Raw genomic sequence first — 27930 nt, forward strand, 5'->3', positions numbered from 1 at the left:
GGGGGAGCCGCGCGGTGCCGCCCCCCCCGCTCCGCGCCGCCCCCCGCGTCTCCCCGCCCCCGGCGCCGCCCCCCCCGGCCGGGGATCGGCAGGATGAAGATGCTGCCCGGCGGCCCCGCGCCCCAGCCCCAGCCCCAGCCCCCGGCCCAGCCCCCGGCCCCGGCCCCGGGCCCGGCCCCGGCAGCCTTCCCCGCGCCGCCCATGGAGCCCGACCCGCCCGACTCCCGCAAGCGGCCGCTCGAGACGCCCACGGAGGCCACGAGCACCAAGCGCAGCAACACGGGCGGTGAGTGCGGGCCGGACCCCCCGGACACCCCCAGCCCCGGCCCCCCGGCCCCGGCCCCGCCGGCGGGAGACCCCCCTGCCCGGCCCCGACAGCCCCCCGCCCCCAGCACAGCCCCCCACCCCCTCCAGCCCTGCCGGCTGCCCCCGCCCCCCAGGACAAGCCCCCGCTCTGCTGCCCCCATCTGCCCCCCGCCCCACGGCCCCCGCTATTGCCCGTGTCCTGCCCCCCCCGCCTGCCCGCCCGCCCGCCACGAAGCATCTGCTCCCCACCGTCAATGCCACCCAAGATGGAGGCGGGGGTCCGGGGGGGTCCCGAGGCCGGGGGGGACAGCAGGGAACAATGCGGGGCGGGGGGCGGCATCCCTGCCCAGCCGCTCCCGAGCACCGGGCTTGGGGGGGGCATCGCCGTGTTTCCATAGCGACCCCCGGGCGAGGGGGGGCCGGGCCCTGGGGGGTCTTTGTGACGCGGCCGCTCGCATCATCCCCGTGATGTCATCGGGCCGAGGCGATAAATCCCGCGGCTCATCATGGGCTAATGAATGTGGGGGGGGCGGGCGGGGGAGTCGGGCTTCCCCAGGGCCCGGGTGCTCCCCCGCCGCTGGGCGGGAAGAGGTTAATGGGGGGGTCTCTCTCCCCCCCCCGCCCCAGCAGCTGCCAGGGGGGTTGCGGCCTGTTGCCAAGGGGATGCTGGTTGTCAGGGAACAGCATGGGGGGGTCCTCCCACCCCATCCCAGCACTGGGGGATCCAACTGACCCCCCCCCCCCCGCCTGCCTCTGCCCCTGGGACATCGTGGGGTTTTTCCATCCCAGGATGCACTGCGGGAGGGGGAATTTCCCAGAAGCCCCTGCTTCAGCATCCTGCCCCCGCCAAGGGTCCATGGCTCCAGGATGCTGATGCTCAGGGGAGTTTCCCAGAAGCCCTTGCTCTGCAAGGGGGGGGCATGTCCCAGGATGCACTGGGGCAGCTGGGGTGTGAGGGATTGTGGGGGGGGTAGAGGCTGCTGAGTGGGAATGGATGGTGGAGGCAATCCTGCCCCCCAGCCAGGGCAGGAGCTTAAAGGCCTCTGGGAGATTGGGACCTGTGGGGGCAGCTGCCAAGGGCTGGGGAGCCCGGGCTTGAGCCCCCCCCCCACCCTGGGAGACCCCAGCATCACCTGCCAGGGCCCAGGAGCAGGGCTGGGTGGTAGGGGGCTGCAGGTCGGGAGTGAGGGGCACAAACAGGGCTGCGGGGGCAGAGGCTGTGGGTTGGGAGTGAGGGGCACCAGTGGGCTGGGGGGGCAGGGGCTGTGGGTCAGGAGTGAGGGGCTCTGGCAGGGCTGGGGGTGCCAGGGGCTGCAAGTCGGGAGCGAGGGGCACCAGTGGGGCTGGGGGGTCCCTGGGCAGGGCGGGGCTGTGTGCAGCTCAGCCGGGATCCATGGCTGATCCTAATCCGCGCCCGCGTGGTGCCTGTTTAAGTGGATTGGGGGCCGGGGGGGTGCGGGGAGGGGGGCTGTGCCAACCCAGCTCCAGCAGGTGGCAACCGCAGCAGGCAGGAGGCCTGGGCTGGCGCTGGAGCACCTACCCCAACCTGTGGACCCTGGTGTCCGGGCCTCCATGGGGCTGGGGGTGGTCGCAGCAGTAGCCCCCACCCCCACCCCCATAGGCAGAGACCCCAGGAGTCTGGGGACCCAGTGGGGGAGCAGGGGAGCCCTGCCCCCCTCGTGCTGTCCATGGTCCTGGACCAGGGCAGTGGTGCATACCCATCTCCTCCCATTGGTGGCTTTTTTGGCTGTATTTGGTGGGGATAACAACTTACTGCGGGGCAAGGTCTGGTGGGGGCGACAGGGACAAGCAGGGCCGAGCCTGGGCAGAATGGCAGTCAAGAGGACCATGGCTAGGGTAATGCTGTCCAGTGGGGTCTCATCTAGGGCAGTGTTGGCCAATAGAATCGTATGTAGGGCAGTGTTGGCCAATGGGATCATGTGTAGGGCAGTGCTGGCAAGTGGGAGCTCATCTAGGGTTGTGTTGGCCAATGGAAACACATCTAGGGCAGTGCTGGCTGATGGGATCATGTCTAGGGCAGTGTTGGCCAATAGGCTTGTGCCTGGGGTTGTGCTGTGGCCAATAGGATCCTGCAGACAGGTGGCAGTTGCCTGATTGGACCCTTGGCATCCAATAATAGCACAACATGTGGCCAAGTGACCAAAATCTGCAGATCTTAGGTTGTCCCTGTCATGGGATGGAGGCGCGGCTGGGACACGCAACCTGGGGCATGCACAGCACATGCCTGAGCCATGCCTCCACACACAGCACACGCCTGAGCCAGGCCTGCACACACAGCACATACTGAACACACACCTGAGCCACATTTGCACATACCACATGCAGTCAGCACACACCTGAGCCGGGCCTGCACATGCAGCACATGCCTGAGCCACACCTATACACATAGCACACGCTGAACACACACCTGAGTCACACCTACACACACAACATATGCTGAGCCTATGCCTGAGCCATGGCTGCACACGCAACACACAGTCAACACATGCCTGAGCCATGCCTGCATACATGACACCTGCTCAGCACACTCTTGTACCACGCCTGCACACACAGCACATGCTCAGCCCACACCAAGCCACACTTGCACATGCAACACAGAGCACCCACCTGCCCATACAACTCGTGCAGCACACCCCCTGGAACACACATGCACACACACACTGACACACCTCATAGCCATGCCATGGGGGGGACAAGCTGCAATGGTGCCATGGGGAGCAGCAGAGGAGGATGATAATGGGCATGATAAGGGGTACAATGCCGAGCATGGCCCAGTACCCACCCCCAGCAGCTGGGGCACAAGCTGCAGGCTGGTGGGGGCGGGTGCTGGAGCTGCCCTGGGGTATGGAGAGTGAGGGCAATGATGGGGGCCTCAGAAATGCCAGGACCGGGGCTCTCATTTCCCTTGTAAAAGGGAGGAGGGGGCAGGAGCCCGGGTGCCTGGGTTCTCTCCCTGGTTGTGGGAGGGGGAGGCTGGGGGCTAGAGCAGGGGGCTGGGGGCCTGGGCACCTGGGCTGTCTCCCAGGTCTGGGGGGCAGGAGTCAGGCTCTGTGGCTCCCCTGGGCCCCTGGTTGCGCGTGCCTCGGTTTCCCCGGTGGCGCCGGCCCAGCCCCATGGTGGTGGTGGGGGGGGGGCCGCGCAGCCCCTGCCCTGGTGCTGATGACCCCGCGCCCCCAGACGAGGGCGAATACTTCCTCAAGGTGCTGATCCCCAGCTACGCGGCCGGCTCCATCATTGGCAAGGGCGGGCAGACTATCGTGCAGCTGCAGAAGGAGACGGGGGCCACCATCAAGCTCTCCAAGTCCAAGGACTTCTACCCCGGTGAGTACGGGGCAGGGGGATGTACAAGGGGGGTGGGGGTGTCCATGGGGAGGGATGGATGGAGCCATCCCCCTAGACCCGTACAGAGGCATGGACGGATAGATGAGAGATGGGTGGGTGGGGTGCCAGTGGAGGAATAGGTGGATCCATGGATGGAGGGAGGGAGGAACAGGTGGGTGGATGGATGGATGGATGCAGGGATGAATAGAGGGGTAGTGGATGGGTGGATGGATGGAGGGACAGACAGATGGATGGATGGGTGGAGGGGCAGAGGAGGATACATAAGTAGGTGGATGGGTACGGGGATGCAGAGATGGATGGATGGATGCGGGGCTAGTGGAGGGATAGGTGGATCCAGGGATGGAGAGAGGGAGGAGCAGGTAGGTGGATGGATAGGTAGATGGATGGATGGGTGGATGGATGAAGGGATAGAGGAGGATATGTGAGTAGATGGATGGATGAGGGAGAGGAGGAGGGATGGAGGGAGGGGTGGATGGGTAGACGGATGCATGGATGCAGGGATGAGTAGAGGACGGGTGGATGGAGGGAGGGATGGATGGATGGGGAAGGAAAGGGATGCATGGGTAGATGGCTGGAGGGACAGAGGGAGGGATTGATGGGCAGACGGATGGAGGGATGGGGAGGGTGGATGAGCCATGGCTGGATCTCGGGAGGGAAAGGACGGCAGGCCGGCCGGATGCAGGGCTAGAGGGACAGACGGGCGGCAGCCGGGGGCGGGGGGAGGTCACACCCTGCTCCAGCCTCACCCCTTGCCCCGCATGCCTTATGTCCACTCCCCGCCGCCCGGCTGCCCGTCACGGTGCCCGGCCGGGGGTCCCCGGCCCCCAGTGCCCCTGGGGTGGAGGAGCGGACCCCTCCCCGGCCCCGACGCCTGGGGTCTCTCCCAGCTCAGGAGCCGGGCTGGGATCTCGAGGCCAGGAGCCCTGGGGTCTCTCCTGGGCCGGGGCCGGGGCCGGGGCGGGGGCGGGCGCCGGAGGGCTCTGAGGTTCCGAGCCGGGGGGCAGCGAGCCCGGACTCCTGGGTTCCTGCCGCCGGGCTGAGCTCTGGCTGGGGCGGGGGCGCTAATCCGGCCCTGCTGCGGCAGGGAAAGCTGCCGCTGCCCCCGCCCCGCTAAGCGGCTTTCCCGGCTCCTCTCTCCCGAGCCGGGATTAGCAGCGGCAAATCCGGTGGGGGGGCACGGGGGGGGCTGGGCCCAGCTGCCGGGGGCACGTGGGATGCAGGAGGGCTCTGCCCCGGGGGACATGAAGGGGTTAAAAGGCTCTGGGCTGGGCTGGGTTGGGCTGGGGAGCCCGGGCGCCTGGGCTCTCGGGGGCTCCCCAGCCCTGGGGGGCAGGCCTTGCCGGGGGGGCTAGGGCTGCCTAGGCTCTCGGGGGTGGACAGTGGGGGGGCACGTCCGGGCGGGGGCAGGGCCGGGAAGGCGGCAGGAAGCGGCAGGGCGGGGGCAGGAAACGGCCTCAATAGCAGGAAAGGCTCCGGGACCGGCCAGGCCCCCCCACCCCCCAGAGCATGTGCAGCGCCCTGCACCCCCGCCCGCGAGCAGGGAGAGCCCGGGCGTCCCGCTCCCAGCCCGCCCCCCCCCCGCTCGTCTTAGAATCGGGAGAGGACCCAGGCGTCCCCCCCCCCCCCAGCAGGGAGAGAAGCCAGGCGTCCGGGCTGGTCCCAGGGGACCCCCCCGCGGCGGGGGCGGGGCCGCGTCTCCATCCACGGACAAAGGGTCCCCGGTTGCCGCGGTAACCGGCGGATGGCGGATGAGGGGGTGCCGGTTGCCACGGCAACGGGCCCTTGAGCCCTTGGCTCGGAGCGGCCGCTGGGGGGGGGGGGCCGCTGGAAGGGGGCCGCCGGTTGCCATGGAAACCTGGCCAGGGCCGGTGAGGGGCGGAAGGGGAGGGAAATCCCCCCCACCCCCCCGCGCAGGGTCACGGGGTCAGAGCAGGGAAACTGAGGCACGGGACGCCTGGGTTCTCTCCGCGGCTGGGAGGGCGGGGACCCCGTGGCGGGGTTAACCCTTGCACACTCAGGCTCCTCTTGCACCAGCCCTTATTTGCACTCACTGCTCTGGGATCCTTTGCACACCTTGCACATACACCTCCTCTTGCACTCTCAATGGCATGCACACCCCTCCTCTTGCACACTCAGTTCCCTCTTGCATACGCACTCCCCCTTGTTTGCACAGTCCTCTTCCATGCTTACTCGATTGTATGCACACACCCCTTTGCACACTTGGTTCCTTCTTTCACATGCATGTAATTGCATGTACACCTCCCCTTGCATAGTGACCCCCCTTGCACACGTGCCTCTACCGTACACTGTTTCTTGCACACTCGGTGCCATGCTTCCTTGCATGTTCAGGTCCCTCTTGAGCACACACATTATTGCATGCACACTTCCCCTTGTACCACCGCCCCTCTTACACACCTCTATCTTGCACACTCTCTTGATGGCAGACACCCCTTGCACACCCAGTTTCCTCTTGCACACACAATCGCATGCAGTTCCCTTTGCATCCCCTCCCCCTCTTGCACACTTGCTCCTCTTGCACCCTGCTCTTTAGTTGCATGGACACACCTCATCACACACTGGGTTCCCTCTTGCACACACACACACACACTACCTTGCACCCCTTTACACACATACCCTTCTTGCACACTCGACTGCATGCACACCCCCCCTTTACGTGCTTGGCTCCCTCTTGCACACACATTCCCTTACCCATACCCCCTTGGAGACATGCCCATCTTTCACACTCATTTGCACACACATCCTTGTGCAACTCCCCTTGCACACTCAGTTCCCTCTGGTGCATGCATTGAATTGTATGCCTGCTCCCCCTTGTGCACACACCCCTTTTTGCACTTCCCCCACTCCCCCTTCTTATATATGTGCCCCCTCTTGCACATGTGCGCCAACATATACATGCTTTCCCTCACACCCCCACCTCCTCCTGCACACTTGCCCCTCTTGCTTCCCCTTCTTGTGCATGCACACACACACCCTTGCACATGTGCCCCCTCTTGCATACACCCACCAGCACATACATGCTTCTCCTCACACCCCCACCTCCTCTTGCACATATGCAGGCCCATCCTCATACACCCCCCTCCCTGTGCACACTCAGCTCCCTCTCGCACACACACACCAGTGCAGACATGCTTCCCTTGCACGCTCAGCCCCGTTCTTGCCCTCGGGGCTGTGCCGGGCGCTGACACAGCGTGTTCCTGCAGGCACCACGGAGCGCGTGTGCCTGGTGCAGGGCACGGCTGAGGCGCTGGGCGCGGTGCACAGCTTCATCGCCGAGAAGGTGCGGGAGATCCCGCAGGCCGCGGCCAAGCCCGACCCCGTCGGCATCTTGCAGCCCCAGACCACCATGAACCCTGACCGTGCCAAGCAGGTGGGCCGCGGCAGCGTGGGGGGCGGGGGGCAGGGACCCCCGGGGGGAGCTGCGCCAGCCCGAGGGTACCTGCAAGGGTGAGGGGGACCAGCGCCTGGATGCCTGAGGGGCCTGGGCCTAGAGGGGCAGGGGCAGAGCAGTGGCAGAGCAGGGGGCTGGATGCCTGGCTTCCCCCCTGGAGCTTGGCCCTGCCCTATTGGTGGGGGAGGCGGGTGACCTCCAGCTCTGGGGGTTTTGGGGGGCCCTGGCCCCAGGAGATCAGACTCTGGCACGTCCGGGGGGGCTGCAGCTGGGAGGTGCAAGGTGTGCACACGTGTGTGTCAGGGTGCACGTGTGTGCATGTTTTCACGTGTCTGTGCACCAGGCATGCATGCATGTGTGTGTGCGCGCACATGTATCTGCATGCACGAGGTGTGTGTCCACACGTGTCTGTATGCCAGACATGCGTGTGTGTGTACATACATGTCTGCATGTGCCAGGCATGTGCATGTGTTTGCATGCATGAGGCGTGTGTGTGCGCATGTGCCTGTGTGCACCAGGCGTGTGTATATGTACATATGTCTGCGTACACGAGGCATGTGTGTGTGCGCGTCTGTGTGCGTGAGCCACGTGGGTGTGCATGTCTGCACGTGTGTGCATGTGCGAGGTGCATATGTGGGTGTGCGTGTGTGTGTGCATGGTTGACTGAGTGCACCGGACGTTTGTGTGCGCGCGCTGGTTGCTGTGTGTCCGTGTCTCCGCAGGTTGGGGGGTGTGCGTGTGTGTGCACGTGCGTGTGCCCGCCCGTGCCTGGCGCTGCGTGTCCGTGCTCGTGTCCGGCGGTGCCAGGCGCTGTCGCTGTCCGCGGTGCTGAAGCCCCGGCCCGGCTCCCCCTCCCGTCCCCTCCCCTCCGGGACCGGCGCCAGCTCCGAGCTCCGCCCGCGGGGGCGGCCCCAGCCCGGAGGTGGCTGCACGGTCGGGGGGGGGGGCGGGATAACCGCCCCCCCACCCCGCATCCGGCTGCATCTCAGCACCGGTGTGTCACCACCCTGCTCCACCCCAGAGCTGGCTGCACTTGGGCGCTGGGAGAGGAGTCACTGTGTCACCAACCCGCGATCTCCTCCCCGGCCCAGAGCTGGCTGCATCCTGGTGCTGCTGCATCGCCAGCCCTTGATCCACCCCAGAGCCAGCTGCATCGTGGCAGTGGGAGAGAGAGCTCATGCATCACCAACTCCTGATCTCCCTTCACCCCAGAGCTGGCTGTGTCTTAGTGCCCGTGTGTCGCCAGCCCCATGCCCCACCCCAGAGCTGGCTGCATCTTGGCAGTGAAAGAGGGGTCCCTGTATCACCAGCCCACAGCTGCCCCTCTCCAGAGCTGGCTGCATCTCAGTGCTGCTGTATCACCACCCCGATCCACCCCAGAGCTGACTATATCAGCACCAGCATATCACCATGCCCCACTCTGGAGATGGACACATCTCAGCACCAGTATATCACCACCCACGCCTGCTAGACCCCAGAGCTGGCTGCACCTCAGCCCCAGGCGAGGAGGGAGGGCCCCTCCAGCATGCAGCCCCAGCCTCCACTGACCCTCCTCTCCCCTTCAGGCCAAGCTGATCGTGCCCAACAGCACGGCGGGGCTCATCATTGGCAAGGGCGGCGCCACGGTCAAGGCCATCATGGAGCAGTCGGGCGCCTGGGTGCAGCTGAGCCAGAAGCCGGACGGCATCAACCTGCAGGAGCGCGTGGTGACGGTGAGCGGCGAGCCCGAGCAGGTGCACAAGGCCGTGGGGCTCATGGTGCAGAAGATCCAGGAGGACCCGCAGAGCAGCAGCTGCCTCAACATCAGCTACGCCAACGTGGCCGGGCCCGTGGCCAACTCCAACCCCACCGGCTCGCCCTACGCCAACGCGGCCGACGTGCTGCCCGCCGCGGCCGCTGCCGCCACTGCCACCGGGCTGCTGGGCCCCACCGGGCTGGCGGGCGTGGGCGCCTTCCCCGCCACCCTGCCCGGCTTCTCGGGCAGCGACTTGCTGGCCATCAGCACGGCGCTCAACACGCTGGCCAGCTACGGCTACAACACCACCTCGCTGGGGCTGGGCCTCAACTCCGCCGCCGCCTCGGGGGTGCTGGCGGCCGTGGCCGCGGGCGCCAACCCAGCCGCCGCAGCCGCTGCCAACCTGCTGGCCTCCTACGCCAACGAGGCCTCGGGTGCTGCCGGCACGGCCGCTGCTGCGCCCGCTGGCGCCTTCGCCCTGGGCTCGCTGGCAGGCGCCGCCAACGGCTACCTGGGCACGGCCGGGCCGCTGGTGGCCGCCGGGTCCTTCCTGGCCACGGAGAAGCTGGTGGAGAGCGCCAAGGAGCTGGTGGAGATCGCCGTGCCCGAGAACCTGGTGGGCGCCATCCTGGGCAAGGGCGGCAAGACGCTGGTGGAGTACCAGGAGCTGACCGGCGCCCGCATCCAGATCTCCAAGAAGGGCGACTTCATCCCCGGCACCCGCAACCGCAAGGTCACCATCACCGGCTCGCCGGCCGCCACGCAGGCCGCGCAGTACCTCATCAGCCAGCGCGTCACCTACGAGCAGGGCGTGCGCGCCACCAACCCCCAGAAAGTGGGGTAGGGCGGGGGGCCGGGGCCGCAGGCGGGGTGGGGGGGCTCTGCGGCCGTGGCCGACCGACGCAGGGACAGAAAAGAACCCCCCCCTCTTCCTCCCCCTGCCCCGCCCCTTTTTTTGCCCTGTGCTCTGCCCCCTCCGTGGGGGCAGGGCCGAGCTGGCGGGGTCGGGGGGAACCCCGCCAGCGCTGTCTGATATGTATATATTGCAATTTTTTTTTTTTAATAGAAAAAATAAGGACCTGGGTGACGTCGGCCTGAGATTTGCCCTTCTTTCCCTCCCCCACAATGCCCCAGGTGCTTGTGGCCCCGCCCCCTCTGCCCCCGCCACCCCCCTCCTCCCAGCCGCCCTCAGGATTGGGCCGTCAGGTCTTGTGGGGGGTGGGAGGGTGACCCCCCTAATGTAGGGTCTCTGGGGGGGTCACGTGACATGGGGTGGGGAGGCAAGGGGGCTTGGCTACATCCTGCCGTGGGGGAGGCTGTGATGTCAGGAACTGCTTCCTGTGATGTCATCGTTGTGGGGCGGGGCAGCTGCTTCCTGTGGTGTAGGCGGTGACTTCCTGCGCCGGCGGCGGCCATTCTTGTGAGCAGGCGGAGTCTTCCCGGGACGTGGTGGCGTGTTGCTGTGAGGTCACAGGAGAGGCCTGGTGACCTTGGAGGTGACTTCCTGTGACATTCTAGGCAACTTCCAGGGTGGCCATTGGTTACTTCCTGTGATGTTGTAGGCTGCTTCCTATGAGGTCATAGGCTACCTCCTGCTAAATTGTAGGCACTTCTTGTGAGGTTGTGGGCTACTTCCTGTGAGGCAGGAAGTTACTTCCTTTGATATAGGCTACTTCCTATGAGGTCATTGGCTACTTCCTATGAGGTTGTAGGTTACTTACTATGAGGTCATAGGCTACTTCCTTTGATGTGGTGAGCTACTTACTTACTATGTGGTCATAGGTTGCTTCCTGTGAGGTCATGGGCTACGTTCTGCGGCAGGTGGTGAGGGTCTCACCCGGGTGTGGGTCCTCACGATGCCGCAGTCGATCTCCCGGGGGGGGCACGTAGGTGCTGCCTGGTGCCCGGGGGGGGAGGGGGTGCCAGCCCCCACCTGCCCCACCAGTGTTATGTCCCCATTCGCTCACCACGGTGACCACCCAGCCCCTCCTCCGCCCTCTGGAGCGGGGTTAACCCCCCTCCTGGGGGGGCCAGAGCCCCTCTCCAACATTGAGAGCAGCAGGGGGATCGAACCCCACATATCAGTGGGGGGGAGCCCCCTCCTTGTTTACAGCCCTCCCCACCCCAGTCAGAGGGACCCCCGGCGGGGCAGGGAAACTCCGGCCACTAGAGGGTCTCTTGGTCCTACTGTCGCTCCGCCCCCTGACCTCTGACCCCTTCCCCCATCATGGGACCCCCTTCTCGCCACCCAACCCCCCCCACCCATAGCATCAGCACTTACCCCCTTACCCCCACCCACGAGGGCACTTACCCCATAGCCCCCCGGACACCGTGCTCCCCCCGTGGTGAGCTGTGGATCTGTGCAATATTTTACCCCCCCACCCCGAGCACCAAGCAGGGGCATTTGCCCCTCCCCCCAGCTGGGGTCAGACAGAGTGGGGGGGGGTGTCCTCGTTAGGGGCCGAGATCAATCACTTTCCGTTCATTAATGGGGGGAGGTTTTAATGGGGGGGTGGGGGGAACCGAACAATGTGAATCTCTTTGACTGCTGTCGGGAAGCAATAGCCCCGCATCTTGCACTGACGCGAGCGGGGGGCAGGGGTGGGGGACCAAGCCCCCGCCGGGGCCTGCATATCAGTCGGGGGGGGGGTTGGGCCGGGCTGGGGGGGGGTCGTGCCAAAATCTTTGTCTGAGTCTTTTTGCCATAAAGTCAGGAGGGGCCGGGCAGCTCCCGGGGGGCTCCGGCACCAGCCCATAATACTCCACCACCAGCCCAGGCTGTTCTAATAACATCCCATAATACCTTGGTAACAGCCCATAATACTCTATCCACGGCCCACAGTACTCCAGTAACTGCCCGCGATACTGACACGCCGGCAACAGCCCAGAATACTCCACCAAGCCCCCGGTATCCTAGCAACCGCCCCGAGCACCCCGTGACCTGCCCCCACTGCCCCAGCACCGCTCGGTGTGCCACCCCGTGACCCCCAGTGTCCCATAATGCTCCAGTGCCCGCCCCTAACCCCGCCGGACTCGCCCTGCACCCCCCGCCCAGGGCCACGCACTAAGTGCGACGTGTGACCCCTGTGGACAGGCCACGCCGGGTGCTCGGGCCGGAGGGCGCCGTAAATGTCACGTGCCCGGGCCGCGGGCAAGGCCTGCTGGGAGCTGGGGCACGAGGCTGTTACTCCCCAGGGCTGGAGGCCAGGGGGGGAGGGGCCCTGCCTCAGTTTACCTGACTGGCAGCGCTCGTGGGGGCAGACGTGGGGTGAGGAGCCGCCTGGCGCCTCAATCCCCTGGGCCGGGCGCGTCCATGGCCTGAGACCAGACGGTTTTCGTTGTTCTTTTCTTTCTGGAAGTGCCAAATTCCTGTTTCTAGAGACCGGGCAGCTACTCCCGCGCGGGTCGGGGTCGGGGTCGTTAAACACTGATAAGAATTAAAAAACCTTTCAAAAAAGAAAAAAAAAAAAGGTGGGGGCAGGGGTGGGGGTGGGGGGAGACTCGGGGGTTTTTAGAGGATTTAGAGACGAAAAGAGAAAAACTGGGGCAAAAAAAGCTGAAAAAGGCCACAAAAAAAAGCAAAAAAAAAAAAAAGACATAAAAAGAGGCCGAGGCGGCTCCGCCCGGGCTCTGCTTGTCCCCCCCCCCGTCCCCCCCCCCCGTAGCAGCTTTTAAGGGAAAAACTAATGAAAATAGTAAAAATCGTAACTCTCAGTGCAGCCGAAGGGGCTGAGGCCCTGGGCAGCCGGCGCCCCACTCCCTTGGGCTGGAGGAGCAGGGGGGTCCCCTCCTCTGCCCCCCAGTGTAGCCAGCATGCGGGGGAGGGGGGGTGACAAGCCAGGAGGGGACCCGGGCGTCGGGTGGGGGGGGTTGCCCTAGCTCGCATCTGCCCCCGCAGCCTGCGCCCCTGTACATACCCCGGCAGCCACCCGTACGTGGCGCACCAGCAGCCGCCTGTATATAGCGCTGGAACCCCCCACCTCCATCCCAGTGCCGCCGTGTCCATCGCTGTCGTGGGACATGTCCCCCCCTCCATCCTCCATCGCCCCCCCGCGCCCTGTATGGACCCCCCTACCAGGGGGTTGGTTCTGGGGGGGGCCAGGACGCCTGGGCTCTACCCCCAGGGTGGGGGGTGGGGGGGCGGGGGGCAGGGGCTGGTCTGAGGCGGTGGAGGCCGGAGTCCGGACGCCTGGGTCCTGTCTCCCCGCCAGGCTGCGGGTCCCCCTCCAAATGCCCCCCACCCCCTGCCCCCCGCCCCCCCGGGGTGGGGCCCGCGTGTGCGTCGTGGTGACTCGTGTTGTGGGCGCGGGTGCTAACGATTTAACCCCTCGCTGTCCTGATAAATGTGCGCTCCCATCCGCCGCCTCTGTCGTTCTTTCTGCCCATTTCACAGCTCCTGTAACCCATCGAGGACTAACGGGCCCGGCCCCCCCCCCCGCCCCACGCCCCCTGGGCAGAGCAGGGCCAGGGAGATGGGGGCCAGGGCCAGCAGGAGGAGGGGGCCCAGCTCCAGACGGGAGTGCAGCGCAGCGCAGCGCAGCGCAGTGGGTAGAGCTGGGGGGGCGGGGTGTAGAGCAGGGAAGGGCGTGAGCCTGGACGCCTGGGCTCCCCGGCAGGAGACGGGACGTGGGGGCAGGGGCGCGGGGCGAGTGTTGGGGGCGAGCCCGGACGCCGGGGTCTCTGCCCGGGGCTGGGGCTGGGGAGCCCGGACGCCAGGGTCTTGTCCCCGGAGCCAGGAGGGGAGCAGGGTCTGGGGGTGAGAGCAGGGGCGGGGAGCCTGGATGCCCTGGTTATTGGGGGGGAACGCCCCAGCTCTGCCCTGGTCGGGGGGGGCTCAGCTGGCCCCCACGGGGGGCTCCTCTGCTCACCCCATCGCTCATCCTCATGCTCCTGCCCGAGCCCCCATCGTCTCCATCGCGCCATCCACTGTCTGTGCCCATCCCCGCCCGCCAGGCCCCGCGGCCCCCTCCCTGCTGCTGGGGGGGCTGTCATGTGACCAGGGATTGGGCCCCTGGGGTCTCTGTGGGGCAACTCCAGACTGGGGCGTGGGGGCAGGGACCAGCTCCCGCCCCCCTTTACAGGCCCTGGGGCAGAATAGGGTGACCCCCTGCCCCACATATCCCCATGGCAACCACAGGCTGCTGTGTTGCTGTGGTAACCCCAGGAAGATGGCTGCCCCCCCAAGCCAGACCCCCTGACCCCCTTTCCAGACCAGGAGTTCTAAGGGGTGCTCACATGTCGGGGGTCAAAGGTCAGCCTCATGCAGCAAGGGCTGCATACCTGCCCCCCCCTCCCCCGCATCACCCAGGGACCCCCCCAGGTCATCAGCCCCCCCCCTCGCAGCTGGCCTGGAATGCTGGTGGGCTCTATGACATCACAGATGACAGCACAAGGAGGGGGCAGGGGCAGAGAGGCCACTGGGCCAAGCCAGGAGGCAGAGGCCTGGGAGCAGGTAAGGCTGGGGGCAGAAAAGCAAGGCAGGCACCCCAGGGCAGGGTGGCTCTGCGGGTGACACCCCTCTGATCCTCCCCATGCGGGGGAACAAAAAGATCCCCCAAACTCCTTTCACTCATCAAGGGCAGACTCCTCTGACATGGAGAGGTCTCCCCATCCATGTGGTGAACCAGGCTGACCCTGCTTAGCTTGGGAAGCCGGGTGGGGCCCGAGCCTGCAGTGCAACAGGGGCAAAATGAAAGATGCTGTAGGCCCCCTGGGTGGGGGTGTGGGCCTGGCTTACCCCCCCCCCCCCCGCAGTGCCCGGGCATGGCAGACTGCAGGGGGCGCCTCCTCTCTCTGGAGCGGCGAAACCAGGCACTGGTGAGTGCCCCCTCCCCCGCCGAGGGGCCTGGGGCAACCCCCCCCCCCCCCCCCCCCGCATCAACTGGCCGCCACAAGCCTCCTTCCACCCCTGGACTGCCCCGCCACACACCATGGGGCCTCCCGCCATCACCAAGGCCTCATGGGATTTGGGGGCATCCCCTGAAGCCCACCCTCCAGAGGACCCCCCAGCACCCACCCAGCACTCACTGGGACCCCCATGGCCTGTGGGCTCCAAGCACCCTGCTGGGGGCCAATGAGGCTTCGCACAAGCCCCTTCGGGGAACCGGGGGGGGGGGAAGGACCCGAGAAGCCCAGACGCTGGGTCCATTCCCAGCTGGGGCGGGGGGGGGCGCCGTTTAGGGAAAACCCGGGAGTCCGGTCCCAGCTCAGGGAGGGCAGCGGGGTCCCGTGGTTAGAGCAGGGGGGGCTGGGAGCCCAGATGCCTGCCCTGACATTCCCTGTGCCTCAGTTTCCCCTTGAGATGGTAGCAGCCCGGGGGGGGCGGGGAGGGGGGGTTCCTGCCACCCCCCCCACTCAGTCTGCTCCCCCCCCCCCAAGATGGAGAAGGTCACGTCCCTCCGAGCTGCCAATGCCAACCTGCAGCGCATGGTGAGTGGCTCCATGGGGGGCACGTGGGGGGCAGCCCCCCCACCCCCCCTGACCCCCGTCTGCCTGCAGAACGCCCGGCTGAAGGAGGAGAACCAAGGTGAGGGGGGCAGACCCCCCACAGACCCCTGGGGGTGTCATCCCCTAATTGCCCCCTGCCCTGTCCAGGTCACCCCCGCCCCTCAGGGACCCCCACTTCCTATTGGCTCCAGACCACTTGTGATCTCACTTCCCGTGGGCTTGGGCCCCTTGCGAGGCAACTTCCTGCTGGGGTCCGAGCTGCCCGTGACCTCCCTTCCCGTGGGTTGGAGCCCACTTGTGATGCCGCCCCCTCCCTGCAGCCTTCCCCTGGGGTTGGGGCAGGGCACGGGAGGGGTGACCCCAAGGCCCAGCTGGCTCTGGGGGGCACCGGCCCCATAACGGGCGTCTCTCCCACTCAGTCTTCAGGTCAACGGAGGACGTCCTGCTCCGGTACGCGGGGCCTAGTGGGTAGAGCGGGGCAGGGCGTGTTGGGTGCCGGGGTTGAGGCCGACCTTGACCCCGATCCAGGGACAACCAGCGGATGAAGCTCGAGGTCCAGGAGCTGCGGGAGCTGCAGGAGACGCTGGTGAGAGCCCGGCCCCCCTACCCCCCCCCGGGCCTGATCCTGGCCAGTGCTGAGTGCCCCCCAAAAGCTGAAGGAGCAGGGGCACTTTGTACCCCGGCCCCTTTAAATCCACCCCAGCTGCCCCAATTTGTGAGGGGCAAAAGCAGCCCCCTCACCCCAAGCACTTAGCCTTAGCCGGGGGGGGGGGGGCCTGACCCCTGACCTTGCTCTCTGCCCCCCCCCGCAGCAAGATGACCTGTACGTGCTGGAGGAACAGCTGTGTGAGTAGCAGCCGGGGCCGGATCGGGCCTCTGATGTGGGGGGAGGGGGCAGTTGGGATGCCAGCCCCCCCCCGACTTGCGGAAGGGCAGGAAGCTGGAGGTGGGGGGTAAAGCCCCGTGCCCCAGCTGGGGGCTTGGCCTGGGGTAACCCCCCGTGCCTCCTGGGGGGGGCTGAGGTAACCCCCCTACCTCTGTGCCCCCTTCCAGGCGCCTGCAGCTGCCACGAAGGGCCCAGGTTGGATGTCTCCTTGCCCCCCCATCAAAAGCCGCCCCAACTGGGTCCCCCAAACCATCCAGGGGCATCTCCCCGGCAGCCTCCTGCCCAGGCGGGGCTGGCACTGGGGGGGGCATCTTCCTGCCCCCCTCAGGCCCCCCTTTTCTCTCCGCAGGGAGGGGAGTTCGGAGCCATCGGGGGCATGAGCGGAGCTGGGGGGGTAGCTCCCCCACCCCCCAAATAAACCCCCTGTGGGGTCTGCTCTGCCCCCCATCAATCAAAGCTGCAGGGGGCGGGGCTGGCAGGGCTGTGGCCCCACCCCGGCTCCTGGAGTGGGCCTGAACCTGGCTTCTCCTCCCTGTGGGGGGGCAGGATCAGGGCCCCTCCTGTTGCTACAGAGAGGGGCGGGGCGGGGCGGGGTGGGGGGGCTCTCCTTCAGGCCCCCATGACCTCCCCCTGCCCAGACAGGGCGTCTGGATCCAGCCTGACTCCGAGCCCCCCTGCCTCTGTCTGCAGCCTCCTTTCATGGGGGGGGGCTTTAAGTCTTCACTTGCCGGCCAGACAGAGCCCCAGAGGTGGGCGATGATTGGCAGCAGCCCCCCCGCCCCCCCCATCGGGGTCTCTGGCCCAGTCCGATCCCCCTGGGGTGACCCAGGATGGGGGGGATTCCCGTCAGGGCAGGGGGAACCCAAACTGGCTTCTCCTTGATACCCCCCCCCCGCAGCCCCCAGGTCTCGGGGCCCTGCAAAGCTGGAGCCAGTCCCCCCAGCTCGGGGCTGGGGCTGGATACAGTTGCCATCTCGTTGCCATCTCCCGTGGCGTCTGGCCCCTTGTTGCCCCAAACCTTGTGGGGGGGGGGTCAAGGGGCTCCCCCACTCCCTGCACCCCCTGCTCGTCTTGTCCGCTTCGCCCATGTTGGGGGGGCCCTGGGGGCATAAACACCCCTGGGGACACAAGGATGGCCTCGTGGGTGCAAGAGGGGTCCCAGTGGGAGTCCTGTGAGTGTGCAAGGGAGTCTCTGTGGGGGTCCCAGTGGGAGGTCTCAGTAGGGATCTCCATGGTGCTCCCATGAGTGTGCAAGGAGGTCTTAGTAGGGGTCCTAGTGGGGGTTTCAGTGGGAGTCCCATGAGTGAGCAAGGGGGTCCTGGTGGGGGGGGTCTCTGCTCATTTTCACCCCCAGCCTTTGAAGATGGAGGGTGACACTGCCCGGTGCCCCTCCTCCTCCCCCCCCCCCATTACCCCAGAGCTGGGGGCATCCACAGGGGCTTCCTGCCCCCCCCCAAACCCTGGAGCTAGATCCACCCCATGGCTTTCCTGCGGGGGGAGGGTGGGCACAGTGGGGGGGCAGCCCCCTGCTCCCTGCCCTGCACTGGCCCTTTAAACACAGACTCCACCTCTGCCCTGGGGGGCTTTAAACCCCCCGCCCCGGGGTCCCCGGGACAGAAATGCACCATGTCCTGCTCCACTCCGGATCTGGCCCCAGCCTTCGACATGTGGCGCGACTACCTGGGCCTGGCGCAGGTGGTGCAGGCGCTGGCGCAGGCCCCGGAGGCCCCCCGCGCGCCGGGCGGCGAGACCCCCGCGGCCGTGTCGGCGCCCGAGGTGATGTGCAGCTTCTGCAAGAACAACGGGGAGTCGCAGCACGTGTACATGTCGCACGCGCTGCGCACGCCCGGCGGCGCCGTGGCCTGCCCCATCCTGCGCCGCTACACGTGCCCGCTCTGCGGCGCCACGGCCGACCACGCGCACACGCTGCGCTACTGCCCCGCCGGCCCCCGCCAGCGCTCCGTCTACCGCAAGGGCGGGCGCAACGCCGCCGGGCACCACGTCCACCGCTGACCGGCCCCCGCCGGACCCCCCCGGAGCCGCGCCGCGCCGCAGCCCGTGAGTGCCTGGGCCCGCCCGGCCGCCGGACACGTCCGTGCCCGGAGCCCCCCCCGCACGGGGCGGGGGTGCAGCCGTGACCTGTGGGGTCCCGGCAGTTGTTGGTTGTGTTGTTGGGGGTGGGGGGCAGTGGGGACCCCGCCCCCCGCTTGTTGCACCCCTGGTTAATAAAAGTTTGTGGCAGCATCAGGCTGCGTGGCCTCTGGCTTGCTGCGCCCCCCCCCCCCCCCCGGGGTGTCTTTGCCGGGGTGGGGGGCAGGTGTGAAGGCTCGCACATGTGCACGCTCACACGCGCAGGCTCCTGGAGGGACCCTGCGGTCCGTGTGCCCCCCCCACTTGGTGTAGGGCCCAGTGGGTCCTGGGAGGCCTTGCACACTCACTCCTTTTGCACGCCCAGGGTGCAGACTGCTCCTTGCATGCCCCGTGCACACCTGCAACCCCACACACCCTCTTTGCACACTGCCCCTTGCAGACCTGCCTCCCCTCGCAGATTGCACGCCCTTCCCTTGCACACCTACAACCTGGCACGCCCTTCTTGTCCTTGCACGTTGGCCTGCACGCATACACCCCTCCTTTACACGCTCAGCTCCCTCTTGCACACACACGTGGGTGAGGGCAAGAAATGAGGCACGGGAAGGATAAACGGGCGGGGCGGGGCCAAGGAGTCCCGAGGGGCGGGGCCTGGGAAATTCTCAAGGGCGGGGGCGGGCCCTGAATGAGGCTGCGGGGCGGAGTGAAGGTGACGTCTGGAGCTATGTGAGTGACGTAAGAAGCGATGTGGATGACGTAAGGACCTCTCCCACCCCCGTGGGCGGGGCTGGCGCTGACTGACAGCTCTTGGCAGCCAATGCCCGGCCTCGAGGCGGGCCTCCGCTTGCAGCCAATCACAGCCCCGCGCTCGGGCGGGGCGGGCCAATCGGCGCGCTCGCTCGGGCCGAGGGGGCGGGGCGCGTGGCGGAAGCCAATGGGCTGGCGGCGGCGGTTGGGCGACGGCCAATGGGAGCGGGCCGGGCCGGGCCGGGCAGGGCGGTTGGGCCGCGGCGGCGGGAGCGCAGGTGGGAGCGGGGGTGCGACCCCCACGCGCGGCCCCGGCCCGCCCCGCCCCCGGCTTCCCCTGGGCACGGGCGGCCGGTGCCCCCCTCCCACGTGTGACCCCACGGGGGGCCCCGCCCGCCCCTCCCCCACCTGTGACCCCCACCCACGCGTGACCCCACGGGGACCCCCGCCCCCCCCCAGCGACCCCCTTCGTGCCCCCCCACGCGTGCCCCCATGGGGAGCCCCCCCCGCCTGGGAGCTTGCCGCCCCTCCACCCCGGCCGTGCCCCGCCTCACGGGACCCCCCTCCAACCTGGGAGCCTCCCCCCACGCGTGTGCTCATGGGGAACCCCGCCCCGCCCCGCCCCTCCCCTCCCCTCCCCCACCTGTGACCCCTCCGTGCCCCCCTTCCTGGCGCTGGGCGTCCCCTGCCCCCCCCGCGGGGTCGGTGGGCGCTGACCCTTGCCCCGCAGGCGCGGCGATGACGGCGGCGATGACGGCGGCGGGGGTGTGGCGGCTGGAGGCGGACGTGCCGTTCCGGGGGGGCGTGCACGCGGTGCGCGTGGCGGCGGGGGGGGGCCAGCTGGACGTGGAGGTGGAGGAGCGGCGCACGGCCGACACGTGGCGCGGCCGCTTCGACGCCGCCTGTGAGTGCGGCCTGAACGCGGGGCCCCCTGCCCGGGCCGGGGGCGCGTGGGGGGCAGGGGCAGGGGCAGGGGGCGGTTCCACCCCAGCTCCGGGGGGCGCGGACTCCGGGGCCCCTTGGGCAGCTGACGCCCCCCTCCCCCCCAGTCGTGGAGGACCTGACCCACAAGACGGGGAACTTCAAGCAGTTCGAGATCTTCTGCAGCATGCTGGAGTCGGCCCTCAGCCAGGTCAGCCCCCCAGCGCAGCCTGGGGCATGCTGGGAATTGTAGTTATACCCCCCCACCAGGGCGGGCTCAGCAGGGGCCCCTGCGCCCCCCACCCCCAGTCACGGTGCCAGCAACACCCTCGCCACGGGTGCAAGTTCTGGCCTCTTGCGAACTACAGCTCCCAGCATGCCGTGCCCAGCACATGCCATGGAGGGGTGTTCCAGAGCATGCTGGGTGCTGTAGTCTTTGCTCCTCTGCCGTAGGCTCAGCAGGGAGCCCGGTCCCAGCACCCCTGCCTGTGCCATGTCACCAGCCATGGGTGCTGGGCCCCCTCCCTGGTGGTGCTATTCCTAGCCTCTCACAAACTACAACTCCCAGCATGCCTTGCTGCTCTGCACAGGATGGGTATCATGGGAATGTGGCCAAGGGCACGCTGGGATCTGTAGTCTTTGCCTCCAAACTGTGGGGTCAGCTGGGTGCATAGTGCAGGGTCCCAGCTTCCCCCCCATGTGGCCCCTTCCCCAGCACTGCTATTTCTGGCCTCGTGAACTACAACTCCCAGCATGCTTCGATGCTCAAGCTGTGCTGGGCAGCCAAGCGTCACCAGGCGGGCCCAGGAGCCTGCTGGGAGCTGTAGTGCGTTCTCCCCCCAGAGCAGCGAGGCAGTGAGCCTGGACCTGCTGACCTACGACGACCTGGAGGCGCTGCGGAGCCGCAAGGCTGGAGCGGGCCCCCGCCCTGCGCCCCCCCCGGCTGCTGCCGCCGCGCAGCTCCGTGCCAAGCGCTACCTCATCCTGGTCTACTCTGTCGAGTTTGACAGGTGGGGGGGCATCAGCCTGGGTCACGGGGGGAGCACAGGGGGATCTCCAGCCGGGGCGGGCTAGGCCTATGCACACACCCAGGACCCAGCACCGGTCTGACCCACAGGATCCACTACCCGCTGCCGCTGCCGTACACGGGCAAGCCGGACCCCGCAGCGCTGCGCCAGGCCGTGCGCCAGCTGCAGGCAGAGGTGGCACGGCTCCGGGCCCAGCCGGGATCGGGATCGGGCCGGGACCCCCGTGACGCTGAGATCCGCCAGCTCCGCGATGAGTGAGTGCGGGTGGGGGGGTACATTGGCTGGCTGGTGGGTTCTGTCCCAAATCTGGAGGGGGGGGATGCTGGGAGCCAGGACACTTGAGTTGCCTGCCCAGACCCCTGCTCCCTAGTCCTGTGCCTCAGTTTCCCTCTGGGTACAGTTCCTCCCTGCCCCCCTCCCCTGGCAGCCATGCACCAGCCCTCTCCTGTCCCCTGCCAGGCTGGCGGAGGCACGGGCAGAGCGGGGGGGCAGCACGGAGGTGGCAGCGCTGCGCCGGCTGGCACGGGGGCTGGAGGCCGAGCTACTGCGAGAGAGGACGCGGCACCAGCGGGCGACGGCCCAGCGCCTGCACGAGGCCCAGCAGCTCGCCAGCCAGGTGCGCCCGGACACCTGGATTGCTCCCACTGTGGGGGGGGCTGGGGGCCTGGATGCCTGGTTCTCTCCAGCTCGGGGGTGGAGGGTTACAACCAGGGCATCTGGGAGCCCAGATGCCTGGGTTCCAGCCCAGCCCAGCGCAGCGAGGGGGGCTGAGGGCAGGCAACCTGGGTCCTCTCCCGGCTGGGGATGGCAGATCTGGCTGAGAGCAGCTGGGAAGGCGGGGGGTCTTGGAGCCCGGACGCCTGGGTTGTCTCCCTGCTCCTGGCTGTTCCAGCTCTGTCAAGATCCAGATTAAATAGAATAAAAAAGGGGGAGGTCTCAGGCTGAAGCCCCCCCGCCCCAAGTCCAGCGGTCCTAATCCAACCCTCCTAGCTGGCCGAGGCGAAGGCGGCAGAGAGGAGCTTGCGGCTCCGCGTGAAGAGCCTGACCAACGAACTGGCGCTGTACAAGAGAGGGTGAGTGTCTCCCTCTGGTGTGATGCCCCCACCACTGCTCGATGGTGCGGGCCAAGGAAGGAGCAGATGCTCCTTTTGGCACGCACCATCGAGCTGGTGGGGGCATCGCCAGGCAGTAATTCCAGCTCTGTCCCCGCAGGCGTCTGACCCCCCCGGGCCCGGGCCCCCCATCCCGAGCCATGGCGCCTGCCCGGGGCAGCACAGGGCGGCCTGGGGGGCGCTCCAGCTCAGGAGAGCGGGGTCGCGGGGCCCCCCCCCGGCACCGCTCTAGCTCTGGGGAGAGCCGCGGCAGCCGGCCCCGCCAGTCCCCCTCACCCACAGGTGAGTTGAGGGGGGTGGCACTGGGGTCCGTGGACTGGTTGGGGGGTGCCAAGAGCTTGGGGGTGCCAGGAGTCTGACTCCCTGCCCCCCCACAGGTGCCCGCCCACCACGCTTCGACCCCACGGCCTTTGTGCGGGCCAAGGAGCGCAAGCAGCAGGAAGCCGAGCTCCGGGCGTAAGTGCCTTCCCCTCCTGCCCTGCTCTCTGCAGCTGCCTCACCCCAGCCCACCCCAGAGCCAACCGCATTTGGGGCTGAGGCAGCACTGACCCCCTTTTCAACCCCCTCCCCCCACCCCAGGCAGCGGCAGGTCCGGTGTGGTACGGGTGCCCTCCCGCCCAGCTGGGGCCGTGCACGCTCCCGGGGCCCCCCCGCGGACGGGCCAGGCAGGACACGCGGGCGCAGCTCATCCGGTATGTGGGGGGTGGTGGGGGAGCTGGGAGCGCAGGGAAGGGACAAGGAGGTTTGGGGGAAGATGGGTGGGGGAGTCTTGGGGATGGCAGAGGGCCTTACTGGGCTGAGTTTGGGCTTGGGGGAGGTGGGAGGTTTGGGGGCAGCCAGGGGCTGAGCCCCCCTCTCCATCCACAGCAGAAAGCTTCCGGAGCCAGCGCTCCTCAGCGAGCTCGCTCAGCTCTGCGGATGAGCTCTCGGAGCCGGCGCCCCCCAGGTACCTGCCGCTCGGATGCCCGGGTTCCCTCTGCCTGGGTGGGAGAGGGGCAGAGCAGGCAGCCCGGACACCTGGGTTCTCCCCCAGATCTGCCTTGGGGGTGGCGTTCATGGGGCGGGGGGGGGGGGGAGGAGAGGTGGTGGAATTGCCTTAGGGGTGCAGATCTCAGCCCTGGGGCCTGACGCTGCCCTGACTGCTGCTCCCTGCAGGGGCCGGCGCCGCGGTGGTCGCGGCAGGAAACCCCTGAGCTCCGCGTCCTGGAACAGCCCCGACCCGGTGAGTCTGGCCGTGATCGGGGGGCGGTGGGGGCCTTGCCCCGCAGTGGTACTGGGCGAGGTGGCTGGAAGCAGGGGATGCCTGGGTTCTGTCAACCGCTTCAGGGATCTCTTCAGCTCGGGGAGGGACTGGGGTGGGAGTCGGACGCCTGCATTCCCTGCCCAGCCCTGGGAGGGGGTGATGACTACAGACTTAGGGTAGGGGCGCTAGGATGCCTGGGTTCCCGTTTGTTCTGGGGTGGGGAGTGGGTGGGCAGCCCCAGACACCTAGGTCCTCTCCAGTGCTGGGAGGGGTGGGCTGGAGGGGCGCAGGGGCAGAGGACGGCAGCCTGGATGTCTGGGTTCTCCTCCAGCCTTGGGAAAGGAGCGGAGGGGGGCGGGACGGGGTCTAAGGCGAGAGCAGGGGGGCTCGGATGACTCCGTTCTCAACCTTGCTCCTGCCTCCCAGGGGGCCCGCGGGCACCGCAAGTACCTGGTCAGCAGCCCCGTGCCGGGCCGGCGGGCGGGGAAAGGTGAGTGGGGCACAGTGGGTGGGCACTGGGGTGCAGCCCCTCTCCCCCAGTTGCTGGTCTCTGCTGCCCTGTCCCGCCCCAGAGCTGGGCGCATTTCAGCACTGAGCTGTGCAGGCTCCAGTCCTGGCAGCCCCCCCCCTTGATGCCCACTGATCCCTGCCCCCCTCCACCAACAGAGAACTGCTCAGCGGAGCCCCCAGCCGACTTGGCCGAGATCGACGCCCGGCTGCAGGCGCTGCAGGACTACATGAGCGCCCTGGAGACCCGCACATAGTCACTGGGCCCAGGGCAGTGGGGGGCAGGGTGTGTCCCCCCCCAGCTTGGAGAGGAGCAGAGGATCAAGAGAGAGCACCCCCATGGGGGTGCTGGGCCTCCCATCCAGCCGTTACCCCCCAGGGCCAAATGCTCTGCTCCTGATGGGGCAGAAGCTGCTACCCTGCAGGGGTTTAGCCCCCTGTTATCCAGGTGGGGCTGGAGCTGGGAGCCCCCCCTTGCCCCTGGGGGGCAGTCAGGGGGTCTGAAGAGTCCCCACCCCCTCCAGCTGACCCTAGGGCCCCCCCAGGCACGTGTGTGTTGGGTTTCAGTGTTGGGATGTGTCAGCTGCTTTTCAAGGTGTTTTAATTTTGGGGGAGGTTGTTTTCCAAGGCAACGGAAGGGGGGGGGGGTGTAGCGAACTACTAGTTTCTCAGCCCTGCCCCCCCATGAGTTTGCAGGTTGTGACACCCCCTTGTTGTCAATAAAGCTGTAGAGAGTGGCCGTCTGTCCTGGGCTCCTGGAGAACTGCCCCCACCCATAGCAGAGGGGAGTGACATGCACTGTGGGGTAAGGGCAGGCTGGGCCAGCCAGGAGGACCCCGTCCTCATGTAAGCCTCAGTTGGGGCTGGTCCCCATGGTGGCTGGGGGGGCAACACCTTCCCCTGAGTCGGGGGTGCTATTTCTCTAGTGGGCAGCAGGTTCCTTTTGCCTGGCCCTAGGGAAGGGGGTGCTGTGCTGTGCCCCCCCAGAAGTGGCTGCATCTCAACAGCAAGCAGAGGGGCCCTATGCCCCACCCCCCACAGTGGACGGACACGGTGCTGACTCCACACTGGGCATCTCACTGCTGTGAATTGTACCCCGGGGGGGGGCCACAGTGGCCCCCATGCCCTGCTACGCCCTGCTTTGGGGTCCCTTCCCCCCAGGTCACAGTCCTGGGGGGAAGGGACCCCAAAGTGAAAACCAGCCCCCTCCAGTACCCTGCTGGATCCAGAGAATCCATCAACCTTCAGCTGTCTCCCCCAGCATTAGGAGTGGGGACTCAAAGCTGCCCCTGCCTGATACCCCCCCCCACAATGCGGGGCCAGAACCAGCTTGCTCTACTTAGTCACTGGAGGGGCTGGAGCTGCTGGGGGCTTTGGGGCTCATGGGCTGGGGCGGAGGGGGAGGCAGAAGCTAAGCTGGAGCTATGGGGAGCTGGGGGCGGGTTAATGGGATGGAGACGTGCGTCTTACAGGGCAGCGGGAGACTTAGATTTCATAGACATCGGGCTGGAAGAGACCTCAGGAGATCATGGAGTCCAGCCCCCCTCCCCTGCCAGAGAGGCAGGAAACCTGCAGGGATCAAATGATCCCAGCAAGATAGACACCTTTTGAACGAGTCCAGAGTAGGTGCTTGCACCCCCTCGGGGGGAGGTCTGTTCCAGACCCTGGACGCTCGGACCGTAGCTTTTTCTATCGAGTCTGAGTGGGCCTGCTCGACGTTTGTGGCTGTTGGACTGCTCTCTCTTGGGGAGCCCTGGTGAGCAACTGTCCTCCCAGAGCCCGCTGCACCTCCCCCCTTATGTGCTGACAGGCAGCCACCAAGTCATGTCCCCCCCCAGGCCTTCTCTTCTCCAGGATGAAGTGGGCGAAGTCCCTCAGCCTCTCCTCTCCTCTCCTGTCCTCGTAGGGCCTACCCTCCAGGCCTCGGATGGTGGGCGGCTCTTGTCTGGTCTGTCCTGAGCTTATCCACATCCCTCCTGGAGTGGGGGGCCAAAAACTGGCCGCAGTACTCCAGCTCGGGCCTCGCTAAGGCCGAGTCAAACGGGAGGACCTCCCTGGTTTTGCTAGCGACGCGTCGGTGAATGCACGCCAGGGTCTGGCTTGCGTTGGGGGCGGGGAGATCTGGAACCACTGCACCTGCTGGCTCTTCCCCAGCCCCCGCAGCTGGCTCTGGGGAGGAGGCCGTCTAGATGGGGGGGGTGAAGGTGTGAGGAGCCGGATGTCAAGACAGGCCCCTCCCTGCCCCCTCCCCCAGGAAACCAGACGGGGCAACAAATCACATAGTTTAATTAGTAGCCAAAACCAAGGGGGGGGGGGGTGGAAAGAGTCCTAGCCGCGGTCTGCAGCCTGGCAGGGGCCGAGGCGGCCCAGGCCTCGGGGTGACCGACCCCGGGGAGGGGGGGCGGCGGACCCCTCCCCAGGCGGGCGGCGGCAGGTCACTTGCCTGCGATGAGGGGGTTGCGCAGCACGACGATGACGGAGTCGCCGCGCAGGAACATCTTGGAGATGTAGCGATCCTTGTTCACCGGCTTCGACTTCTTCTTGCCCTTCCCGCTCTTGGGCACCTCGGTCCACATCTCCTTCACGTTCTCCAGCACCATGTTGCAGTGTCTGGGGGGAGGCGGGGGTCAGGGCCGTGGCGCGGGCGGGCGGGCGGGCGCAGCCCCCCTATCCCCGCGGCCCCTACCTGTCGAAGGCCTTGACGCGGCCCAGCAGCTTCTTGTTGTTGCGGCAGTTGATGAGCACCTGCGTGTTGTTCTTGACCGACTGCGTGAGCACGGACAGCGGCCCCGTGTTGAACTCCTCCTCCTCGCGCTTCTGCAGCTCCTCGGGCGTCATCTCGCTCTTCGGCTTGTTCAGCAGACTCCTGGGGGGCGGGGGGGGCAGCTCGGCCGGGTGCACGCGGGCGCACCACGGCTCGGGCCCCCGCCTTGGGGCGTCTCGGGGGGGCGTCTCCACCCGGACCCCCCCTCCCCCTCCTTGGCGACTCCACCCCCCCCTTCCTTGCCTCCCCCTGGTCCCAGTCCCCCGCCCCCCTCACATTGCTCTACCGCTCCCGGTCCCAAGCACGCGCGCCGCCGCTCCCGGGTCTCCCCCACCGACTTCCGCCTCCGGGTCACCAAGGCCTGGACCCACTTCCGGGTGGACCTACGGGGCGGCGGCGGAGCCAAGAGATCGTGGAACGCGGAACTGTGTCCGAGCTGGCCTACAAGTACGGGGCGGCGGAGGAGTCATGTAGCGCGAGCGCGCGAGGCGGTCGCGGGGTCGGATGCGGTTACGGGAGCGCGGCGGGGTCAAGAGGCTTCGGAGCGCGAAGCGGCGTCTGGTTCTGCCTCCCCTCCCAATGCACTGACCCCCACCCCCCCACGGCCAGGGGGGACCCCCAGGCGACCCCCCCCTCCGCTACCCCCTGCACCCACACCTCCTGCTGCTCCCCCTTGCTCCCCCGCACAGCACCCCCTACTGCCCCCCCACACGGTGCCCCATACTGCCCCCTTGCCCCCCCGCACAGCACCCCCACTGCCCCCCTTACCCCCTGCACAGCGCCCCTTACTGTCCGCCTACTGCCCCCCTGCACAGCGCCCCCTACTGCCCCCCTGCACAGCGCCCCCTACTGCCCCCCTTGTCCCCCCGCGCAGCGCCCCCACTGCCCCCCCCTTACCCCCCTGCACAGCGCCCCTTACTGTCCGCCTACTGCCCCCCCGCACAGCACCCCCTACTGCCCCCCTTGCCCCTCCCGCACAGCGCCCCCTACTGCCCCCCTTGCCCCTCCCGCACAGCGCCCCCTACTGCCCCCCTGCACAGCGCCCCCTACTGCCCCCCTTGTCCCCCCGCGCAGCGCCCCCACTGCCCCCCCCTTACCCCCCTGCACAGCGCCCCTTACTGTCCGCCTACTGCCCCCCCGCACAGCACCCCCTACTGCCCCCCTTGCCCCTCCCGCACAGCGCCCCCTACTGCCCCCCTTGCCCCTCCCGCACAGCGCCCCCTACTGCCCCCCTGCACAGCGCCCCCTACTGCCCCCCTTGTCCCCCCGCGCAGCGCCCCCACTGCCCCCCCCTTACCCCCCTGCACAGCGCCCCATACTGCCCCCCTTGTCCCCCCGCGCAGCGCCCCCACTGCCCCCCCCTTACCCCCCTGC

The 27930-nt window shown here is 67.7% G+C and overlaps 4 protein-coding genes across 10 annotated transcripts; 3 read left to right on the plus strand and 1 right to left on the minus strand.

The window, feature by feature from the left end:
• NOVA2 (NOVA alternative splicing regulator 2) lies at positions 1-9900 on the plus strand. Its single transcript, XM_059718086.1, has 4 exons — positions 1-286; positions 3505-3648; positions 6891-7057; positions 8644-9900. Exons 1-4 carry the CDS (start codon positions 94-96, stop codon positions 9655-9657), a joined length of 1518 nt encoding a protein of 505 aa, XP_059574069.1. The 5' UTR covers positions 1-93; the 3' UTR covers positions 9658-9900.
• A 5256-nt stretch (positions 9901-15156) lies between these two features.
• NANOS2 (nanos C2HC-type zinc finger 2) lies at positions 15157-18406 on the plus strand. 6 transcript variants are annotated; one of them, XM_019499531.2, is made up of 6 exons: positions 15157-15339; positions 15680-15710; positions 15789-15846; positions 16073-16106; positions 16314-16341; positions 16496-17872. In XM_019499531.2, exons 1-6 carry the CDS (start codon positions 15192-15194, stop codon positions 16524-16526), a joined length of 330 nt encoding a protein of 109 aa, XP_019355076.2. In that variant the 5' UTR covers positions 15157-15191; the 3' UTR covers positions 16527-17872. The 6 variants fall into 6 exon arrangements, with proteins under 6 accessions (XP_019355076.2, XP_019355073.2, XP_059574190.1 ...); XM_019499528.2 differs by having other exon boundaries at positions 16314-17872; XM_059718207.1 differs by lacking the exon at positions 16314-16341.
• An 863-nt stretch (positions 18407-19269) lies between these two features.
• Positions 19270-24529, plus strand: CCDC61 (coiled-coil domain containing 61). 2 transcript variants are annotated; one of them, XM_019499526.2, is made up of 13 exons: positions 19270-19885; positions 20031-20113; positions 20746-20912; positions 21020-21184; positions 21390-21546; positions 21921-22003; positions 22143-22324; positions 22420-22498; positions 22622-22734; positions 22913-22988; positions 23198-23264; positions 23712-23775; positions 23952-24529. In XM_019499526.2, exons 1-13 carry the CDS (start codon positions 19474-19476, stop codon positions 24047-24049), a joined length of 1746 nt encoding a protein of 581 aa, XP_019355071.2. In that variant the 5' UTR covers positions 19270-19473; the 3' UTR covers positions 24050-24529. The 2 variants fall into 2 exon arrangements, with proteins under 2 accessions (XP_019355071.2, XP_019355070.2); XM_019499525.2 differs by having other exon boundaries at positions 19271-19885; positions 22910-22988.
• A 1532-nt stretch (positions 24530-26061) lies between these two features.
• SNRPD2 (small nuclear ribonucleoprotein D2 polypeptide) lies at positions 26062-26940 on the minus strand. Its single transcript, XM_006277820.4, has 3 exons — positions 26833-26940; positions 26479-26658; positions 26062-26402 (listed from the first exon to the last, which is right to left on the minus strand). Coding segments are annotated over exons 1-3 (357 nt in total). The 5' UTR covers positions 26835-26940; the 3' UTR covers positions 26062-26227.
• Between the last annotated feature and the right edge of the window lie 990 nt (positions 26941-27930).

Source organism: Alligator mississippiensis, chromosome 15, assembly GCF_030867095.1.
Source record: "Alligator mississippiensis isolate rAllMis1 chromosome 15, rAllMis1, whole genome shotgun sequence".
Taxonomy (NCBI): Eukaryota; Metazoa; Chordata; order Crocodylia; family Alligatoridae; genus Alligator; species Alligator mississippiensis.